Source organism: Astatotilapia calliptera, chromosome 10 (genome assembly GCF_964374335.1).
Source record: "Astatotilapia calliptera chromosome 10, fAstCal68.1, whole genome shotgun sequence".
NCBI classification, from domain to species: domain Eukaryota; kingdom Metazoa; phylum Chordata; class Actinopteri; order Cichliformes; family Cichlidae; genus Astatotilapia; species Astatotilapia calliptera.
The window spans coordinates 23120601-23130282 of NC_137431.1; the positions used below are offsets into that span (position 1 = coordinate 23120601).

The following is a 9682-nucleotide window of genomic DNA, read 5'->3' on the forward strand; positions in this document are numbered from 1 at the left end:
CTCTTTGCCTCTCAGTTCCCGTAAGATAATTAGTATGAAGTGAAACAGAGCTTCAAGGCAATAAAGCAGGATAGGGAAAGGCTGGAGATGGAGAAAATGTTCCTCAGCTCTTCCTTCTGGCTTTAACAGAAGCAAAATAGTTGTGGCCTGTATGTCAACCAGTGCAATTAACTGAGATTATATCAAACAGAGCAGACACACTTCACGTGCTTATAACAGGAGTGTTTTTGTTTTTTGTTTTTTATCAAGGCTGGGTAGTGAGTCGTTTAAATGAGATTAATTGGTTTCTGGTGAACAGGGTAAAGATCACTTGTGTTGGAACAACTTACATTTTGTGTGTGTGTGTGTGTGAGTGTGTGTGTTTTCAGGTTGAATGTTAAATAAGACAAAAAAATAAAAACGTTTATTAATATTTCTTTGCATTTTGTAGCTTCTTGTAATTTCAGATGGGTTCAAATAGCTTGACCTTTCAAACTGCAGAAAAACACAATAAAGTATGACTTGTTTTTAAATCAGATTAAACTTTAAGCTTGTCATAATCAATCACTCATAATCACAATTTTGCTTGTTATTGTATTGATTTGTTCTTAATTATACTTTAGTTCATGTGAATGTTCCAAAATAATGCAAGTAATTTTATTGTCTATCCTTCCAACTTGTACAAGAAGGATATTTGAGGCTTTTTTTTTTGTAGTATACACTGGTACCACAGCATTTTTGTAGCATGAGCTTACAAACCATGAACCGGAAAATTTAGTTTGCAGGTGACAGTTTTATTAACACATCATAAGTTAATAGAATGAATCTACAAATCAATAGATATTTCACAGCTTAAAGAACACTGTGTCCAGAAAGGCTATAAGGCAGGGCTAAAGATGGAGGGGAGGAATACCAGAAAACTAATGACATTTATAGAGGCGAAAAGAGTCTTACCATGTCATGGTCCGAAACTGGCCCAATACTAGTCACGAAAATGTCAGTCTTGACTTCAGTTACACGCTCTGTTGAAGCAGGAAATTGCTGAGTGAGTGACTATCAGTGGCATTCATTAGCTTCTAACTACCTGTTAACACAGGACCACCTGGCTATAGCCTCTGAAGCACTAAATCTATTCGGAAATATTTTTAGCACTTAGACATGCACACAAGAAACAAACAAAAAAACAAAACATTTAAAAAAATGTCCACTTTGGATGTCAATAACCATTTCTGTTGTTATTGAAACCGGACAGGGCTTTAATCTCTTAATAAATTTGTGCATTGCTGCATTGTTGGAAATGTGCCATTCTAGTCCCATAATGCTGATAGCCAAAATGGGACCACTGAGGATTCATTTGGAATGGGCTGCAGAGAGCGTGTGTGTGTGTGTGTGTGTGTGTGTGTGTGTGTGTGTGTGTGTGTGTGTGTGTGTGTGTGTGTGTGTGTGAAAGGTTTGTGGCAGAACAATTTATGAATGATACCCATCATAATCCATAATTTCTTCCCCTTGGCTGCTGAACTTCTAGCAGGCGTTGTTTTATTCGCCTGTCTGTTTGATGCCTGCTGCATCATACTGTGCAATCCTCAGTGTCCTTCACACACTAATTCTCACATCATCACTCCCTCCTTTCTCTTTTACTCTCTGTTTTTCTTTCTTTATCTAGTTTGCACCTTTTCATTTCCTGGATTTGTCCTTGAATTCCTGCCATTTTGCTTCCGTCTTTTGTCAATGGATAGTTGACAATAGAAGGAACAAACACACACAAAAGCAGGATAGAAGGGCCAGGTCTCAGATTGTTTTACCTTTTAAAGTCTGACACTTACTGCAAGCTCCCCTCTGTAACATTTAAACCCTTGGAGATTATTCTATTGCAAGTTTTAAAAAAAAGACAAACAGCAGCCATTATGTGGGACAAAATATATGCAATGACTTGGGTTTACTGACCTCCTAGTCCTGGCCTGAGGCGATTGTCATAGCCATCCAGAAGGCTGTCTAAGATCTTTGTGAAGACTGTAGTGTTATCTTTCTGTTGATCTGTCATGCCGTTCTGCCCAGAGCTGGGAACGCAAAGAATAAGATTTAAAGTCACAGCTAGAATCTAAAACCACAGTCAGAACTCTCAACTGTGTAAACTGTATTATAAATCAAAGGGGGAAGAAGGACGGTTTCAGCTTTGTAGTTAATGCACATGGGTAGCGTCAATGCAGCGTGAATCACATTGTGATAACACAAAGAAAACTCAGCCAAATCCTATATGACACTGACAAATTTAGCTGCTAAATTAGAATTCAGTGTGTGAGCACGAGCATAAGGTTTCAGATCATATTGATATGAAATAAATAAGCAAGTGATTGTTCAGAGGTGGACTGGAAACGAACGTATCCCATGAGGCCAAGTTTTTCTCTACTATTAGCACATTCTCACTTCCAAGTCATCACTGACGCTTGGTCAGAACCAGTTGGCGTAACATGTTCACACACTATAGCATTACATTCCAAAGCACAGATTACATTTTTGCCAGATGACAAAGTATAGCAACTGAAAAAAATGACTGGATAAATTGAACTTGGGCTAGTGGATAGCATTGAAGAGCGCTATTATTCAGTGTGATAGCAGGAGTTCCAGTTTCTTTGGCTTTTGTTTTGAAAAGTAGAATGGGAGGCAGAGCCTTCAGTTTTAAGATTAGACTTAAAACTTTATTTTGGCTCACATGACCCTGAAACCTCCCTTGGTTACACTGCAATAGGTTTAGGCTGCTGGGGGATTCCAATGATGCACTGAGTGATTTTCTGCATTTAATTATTAATTATTATTAATCTCTGGATCCTTTCACAGCATGTCTCTCTCTTGTCTTCATTTGCTCACCCCTAACCGGTCGGGGCAGATGGCTCCCTCTGAGCCTGGTTCTGCTAAAGGTTTCTTCCTGTTAAAAGGGAGTTTTCCTTCCCACATCCGCCAAAGTGCTTGCTCATAGGGGCTTATATGACAGTTGTCGTTTTCTGTTTTTTTGTATTATTGTAGGGTTTATATCTTACAATATAAAGCACCTTGAGGCAACTGTTGTTTGATTTGGCCCTGTAGAAATCAAATTGAATTGAACTGATTTCAACTAAACATTAGTTTTGACTTATTAGTCTCAGTTACTATATGGTTAGGTTTAGGAGTAGAACAACTTTACATGTTAGCCACCTCTCTGCCATTGTCTCATCCCATAACAGTGATGGCACAGCAGGGTGCATTTGGCTATAGTTTTACAGGCCACCATGCACAATGACAAATGGCTCAAGGGGTATCCAGTGTGTTAAAATGCTACGCCAAGGGGGGTCCATCCCAAACGTCAGTATGTGTTGACTTGATAGTGAGACCAATTTGACACTGGATTTATTTATTTATTATTAGTGGGACGTGTGGGCTGCATAGCATGTACCGTATGTGTAGGTACACTCAGCAGAGAAAATAGAGAGTGAAATACAGAGTAGACATAGAGAAACCATAATACATTATTGATGCCTTAATATGGACTTTTAGATCACAAAGCCCTTGCTGAATGTGCTCTTTGAACAACATGAAACAAAATGCTTAGAGCAATGCTGAAAACACTCACAATCAGTAATTGTTAGAGGAGGGTTTGCATCTCCACACATAAATATTTCAACGCACTCATAATCTGGGATACAGCCCCTAATTACAATGTGTAGCACAAGGACTGCAGTGAAAGAGCACGTGTGTCTATGAAGGAATGCATGCATGTACCATCTGCACCCACAAGCTTCCATATATGAGAGCACAATGATTATCTTCAACAGCATATTTTATTCTGCTATCATCTTCGCCTCCTTTGCTGTGCCAAAGGGATTTGGTTTGATTGCATGCAAAATAAACAGCAAGTGTTTGGAAACAAGCTCTGCTAGCTGAAAAGCTCCAAGGAGAGAGAGAGGTCATCGAGATTAGTTAGCGGGGACCTGCAAAAGGTTGGAGGGAAAAGTAGGAGGGATAGCGGGTGGGAGAGTGACGCCTATTAAGAATGGGAGTTAAAGCTTCAATGTATAGTCTAAAAAGACAAAAAACAAGGGAATAGAGACTCAAAAGCCTTGGAAAAGTGAAGATACAGTTTCGACTGCCACAACCACATAGATACATAGTTCTCAAAAAAAGCTATAGGTCTGAGGCAGAGCCTACAGATTTCAACATTAACGTGCTAAACACTTCTTTGTAAATAAGGATGCACCATCCACATCCGCATGGGTTTTTAAGAGATGCTTAATCTAACTCTGCCTCCAGTTTCCCTTAATTCACAAGTGTCCACTTTTCTCTGAAAATTAATAAATACATTTAAAAAAAGCATTCAAACTTTAGAGACTGATGAGCAATTTCTTCGCCCATAAACACAGTCGGTAACTGCTTTGAAGTGCTGTAATTCAAAATAATAATAATTTTTTTCTTTTTTGTTCTGGTCTGAGGAGCCAATTATGTATAAAAACAGACAGCACAAACCGCATACATGGCACATCAGCTAAGACTAAAATAAATCACAGTCTACTTTGCCTTAGTTTTGTGTATTTCCCATTTTCACAGTATTTATCTGGTATTTTTCAGATTTGCCAAACTAGAGTAAGACACCCCAAAATATAGCCTTCCTCTTATAATCTCCACCAATATAGAATACAAGCCACGCTCCTTTACGGTCAACAGGTATTTAACAGGATGCAATGAAAATATTCATAATCGGTAAAACTAATTGGAAAAATTCACTGTCAATCTATCTATTAAATCATTTTTCACATTTCTTGAATGACATTTATTTTATCTTAACTTGACAAACTTTGATCCTCATTAGGGGCAGATATTTTTTAAGCTATATGTGGGAAATAGTTGAGTGTAGAGGTTAGAGTTGTATGTCGAGGACAAGAAAAGAATACAGAAAAAAGGTGATGTGGAAGAATACACATGTTTATCAGCCAGGGGCTACTTCCTACTGAAACATTGTACACCATCCCCATCTACAGGTCATCTGAACAGCAACAATGCTGCTCACACACTCTCTGCCAGTGTCTCTCTTTCTCTGTTAACCTGTATCTGTCTCTCTCTTTCTCCCTCCTTCGCTCTCTCTATATCTGTCTATCTTGTCAGCCGGATATCTAATTATAAGGCAATTTCTTTCGTTGGCAACATGCTGTAGCAGAGTTCTAGGTCTTCCTGATTACCGTGTCTTGTTTAAATCCCCCAAGGTGTGTGTGTGTGTGTGTGTGTGTGTGTGTGTGTGTGTGTGTGTGTGTGTGTGTGTGTGTGTGTGTGTGTGTGTGTTCGTGATTTTATATTTGACTTCAAAAAGGGGACTGGATTATACAGTAAATCTTTGGGTGATAATTGCTTAGCAGTTTGCGTTGACAGTTCCTCAGTAAGGTAATGAGTACTTTTAGATTTTCTCTAATGTACAACATATCAAACCCCATGAATCAGACCCTCTATTTGCAAGTCAGTGCTTCGCAAGCTAAAGCTGCTGTTGTGTTTAATTGGAAACAATGAGTTAAAAATACAGAGATGCTGCAATTCATCAAATATTTAAAATGGGAAACATTTTATATGTCTTCTGCATGTTCTCAAGGCGTGTTATCTGAGACACAACCTTCATGCTCCATGTGTATTTTTGTGACACAGAAAAAGCATTCTGGACCATCAAGTCATCTCCAGTGAAGTTAACTGCCTTCCTGGATTATTCAGCTGTGAGGCAGATCCAATCCCTTTAGTTTCTCCAATATTGTACACGTGATTTAAAAAGGGGTTAAAGTTCCAATGGTCTTATTTAATAAATCACTTGTCCTTTTGGAACGGTCTGATTTGTGTTCTTGAATCTTTAACCGTATGCTTTTATGTTTTCTCGCTGTTGAATCGTATAGGAATTAATGCATGGCAGTATTTTTTTTTTAAATTGTGTCATGTTTTTTCAACTTTCCTCTCCCTCTCTGTCCTTGCTGGTTTGCTTCAGGTTTAGCCGACGTCCAACACTTCAGTGTTGACACTGAGAAGAAGTGTGTGTAACTCAACCCCCGCTGTCCCTGAAGCCACCGTCAAAAAACACATGTGCAATAACCCTTGCCAAATGTCTCTGTGCAACACACACCATCTACTGTACACAACCCAGGACTGAAATCTAGGAATGTAAATGTGTCCTGCATGGCTAGTGAACCAAAAAAAGTGTAACACTGTGATAAAGCTGATAGAGGCTATTTTGGCTTTCATCTTCCCCCCACTATGCGCCACTTAATATTACCACTATGCAATTAAAAGCATGGAGGTGTCCTGTGAGGATGCCCCAGTTACAACCACAGTGAATATGCTTTAATAGAGAGGAGCCCAATACACCAAGCAATAGGTAGTAAGACAGCCTATCAGCATTTCAGGTGAACAGAACTAGTTACCTCCATGTTTAGCTGATTCACTGACATATTTACAGTACAAGCCTGTTGACCATTTTGTAAGCAAAGACACCAGCTTTAAAAGGTACTTCTGCTTTTTCATAAAAGTGCCCACAATTATTTTTTATTTTTTGCCTGATGCAATCTGATGTTCAAATCGTGATGTGCAATTAGAGTTCCAATAATAGCATGATCGTATGGGCTGTATCTATGCCTACAAGAATGACCACCCTCAACATTGTTTTTTCCCCCTCTAGCACTGTGCAAGCCTTCAAAACCAAAACATGTTAACAGTGTGAAGACATAGATATGAATCTGTGAGGCATCTTATGCAGATTTGTGACTTTAATGATTTGTCCAGTGAATCCGATAGAAATACAGGATATGTGCAATCACAAGTTCAAGTTTATTCTTACCTTTTCCCAAACAGTACGCTGTTGGTAAAAAGCAAGCAAGCCCACAGATACAGAAAGAGCGTCCGGCCCCGTCCACACATGGTTGCAATATGAAGACCTTTCACTGCTGGGGTTCAAAGAGAGAGAGCGAGAGACAAAGAGAGAGAGAAAGAGAGAGAAAGAGAGAGAAAGAGAAAGAGAGAGAGAGAGAATGGACATCATTATCAAGTCATATGAGCCAGTGGCACACCGTCATTCCTAATATTTCAGTGTCAGCAAACAGGATGTGGTAAAACACCAGCAAACATGATTATGGACCAGGATGCTTTATGTGAGGTTTTTTGGTCCTGACTCTCAACATCACTAACAGATTCACTGACAGCACATGAATCAAAAACCAAATAGCCAAGCCACATGCACTGATGTACTGGGCCATTACATCCAACATTACATCAAAGATTTGACATCAAATTTTGCATTACATGTCACGTTGACAGAGCCACATTCTACACCCAAGCCACGAGAGAGATAAGAACTGATCAACGTTTTGATTACCAAAAAGGCATACGGTGTAAACACATTTCTCATAATTGATGCTTAATCCATATGCATAGGATATGGCTGCATCTGTAGCGCATAATAATTAAGCAGAAATAACAAGGAAACACATCACTGACCACATAACACCCCCGTGAGCTTGTAGCACCTGTACACAGCCTCCTCTAATACCCTATAATTTGAAACTGCGTTACCGCAGTATTAAACCAAATCGCCCTAAAAGACCAATATTTGCATCTTCTCTATTCATTTAGCTGTGGCAGTCGGGTCATAAAGTGTACAGACGATAGAAAGGGTTATTGTGCATGTAGATCACAATGCCCCAAATCACAATCCATTCCTGAAAGCATATTCAGTGTGTCCACGAGAGGGCCAGTTACTAAGTTATTTAAAAAAGCGCTAAAATTTCACAAACGACCATAAAATGGTGCCAAAGAACCACAGCCCAGATAGAAGACAATACCCCTGATACTTGGCTGTGGTGTGCCAAGATGCACAGTGAGCGGGATGCACAGTGAGATGAACATGCACTGCTCTGTTAAAATGAAATGAAATGAAAATAAATCCCGAGGCTGACAAGGACTTGATAAGCGAGGATACTACAGATTAAGGAACGGAGGAGAAAATCCCGCATAGGCACACTTTCTAAGTTATTCAGAGGAAATGTCACCCTGTCCCCAACAACATATGAATACATATTTGACACGGACAGACATTTGGCATGCAACTGGCATCGTTGCATGGATGCTCTAAATACATGCATGACGATCGGATTCGTGCGTGGCAGAGTAATTAAGCAAATGTACGTTGATGCTATTTTATTCGGAGCGCTGTCCGTGGTGATGAAACCAAGCTGCCTCCCTTCAAAACATCAAGCAGCTCGTGTTCTCCACAGAAATCATTTTTAAAAATCCCCCAAATCGCTTCTAATTTCGACGACAAACTGCCCCTTCCTCCCCTGTAAAACTCGTCTTCGGTTATAGCGGTGTCCAGCAACAAACCATCCCTTTCTGAATCCGACTGTTCTCTCGCGCTTTTGCCTGACAGAAAGGCGAGAAAAAAAAAACGAAGAAATCACTTACAGCAGATGAGTCGGGGTATATTCGTTGCCCGCTGCCTATATCCTCAAACTTTTACGAATAGCTTTTCTAGCCGGACTGAATGAGAAAAAATCCTCTGTGATCTCAGATCTGACGAATTTTAGCTTGAGGCTGGAGAAGCGGCTGCTGACGATATGCGCAGGTCTCTCTCACTGTTCATTGGTGGTGCCGTAGTGAGTTCAACTCTCAGTCTGTCAGCAGCAAAGAAAAAAAAAGAAAAAAAGGAGAAATCTTCTGCTAAACTACCAAATCTGGTCTGTGTACCGACATCCCCCTCCAAATTATTGCTGTTCACCGACCGTATCTGTAAATAAAGCGCACACCAAACAGACTATGTCCAAGCGCAGACTATTTAATTTTAGAATAGGCTGTGCAGACCTAATATAAAGAAAAGCCCGCCCATTTTATATGCAGCACAATTTAACTTCCACTGCTGTCGCACTAATCTCTTTTCACTGGCCGCTAAATAAAAATCCTCTTACATTTTTTGATTGGAATTCCTTGTTATTTTTTCACCATCTCGCTCTCCCTCTCTCCCTGACTCCTACGTGATGATTTCCAAAGAGATTATATTGACATTCATCAAAAAGACCGTCTCACGACCTGAAACAGCTAGGACATCGTATGGACAAGAGTTACGGCTATAAAACGGACAGTGAGTTCTCGCAATGAAGAGGAAAAATGAATTAAAAAACGATGCTATGGCACAGATTCCCGCGCACCAGCGGGGGGAAAAGACACATCCACAATGTTAAGAAAATCGTGTTCCCTCACCAGCTTGCACTGATGACACGAGCTTCTCTCTCTGCAATAAAAAAAATCCTCCTCGAATCACTCGCCGTCTACTAAAAACCCACGTTTCGCATCGAGACCCCAACACTGTTTCTGTTTACAGCCAAATATTCTGCTGCTACAGCCGCGCCGCTCCAGACTGAGCACAGAACGACGAGGAGCGCTGAGCTGCGTGCATCTGCAAGGGAGGGAAAAAAACGAGCTTATGATAACCGGCGTATATTTTTGTAGTCGTCTGCGTATTTCAAGTTAAACTACAAATCAGGGGACATTTTCATCACCAAGGACTCTGAAAGAAGGCATAAGTGGAAAGCAAGGGCATTCTTATGGGCAGTTTACATCATATCACTATGACTGATGGTCGCATAAGCCTCTTATAAATCTCGTCTGTTGATCCTAGAATGATTTTGACAGAGGAACAACTCTTTTTTTCGCCTTCAGT

At 40.1% G+C, this 9682-nt stretch overlaps 1 protein-coding gene across 4 annotated transcripts in view; it reads right to left on the minus strand.

Annotated features, from left to right (window-relative positions):
- gabra1 (gamma-aminobutyric acid type A receptor subunit alpha1) overlaps positions 1 to 9410 on the minus strand; it is a 34024-nt gene extending 24614 nt beyond the window's left edge. Inside the window, exons 1-4 of one of the 4 annotated variants that reach the window (XM_026182504.2) lie at positions 9223 to 9410; positions 6812 to 6917; positions 1924 to 2036; positions 934 to 1001 (exon numbers count right to left, since the gene is read on the minus strand). In XM_026182504.2, the coding sequence (XP_026038289.1) occupies positions 934 to 1001; positions 1924 to 2036; positions 6812 to 6891 (261 nt within the window). In that variant the 5' untranslated portion in view covers positions 6892 to 6917; positions 9223 to 9410. Of the gene's footprint in view, positions 1 to 933; positions 1002 to 1923; positions 2037 to 6811; positions 6918 to 8430; positions 8573 to 9222 lie in introns of those variants that run through there. The other 3 variants (XM_026182506.2, XM_026182505.2, XM_080307234.1) reach the window with 3 other exon arrangements.
- Positions 9411 to 9682: the final 272 nt, after the last annotated feature.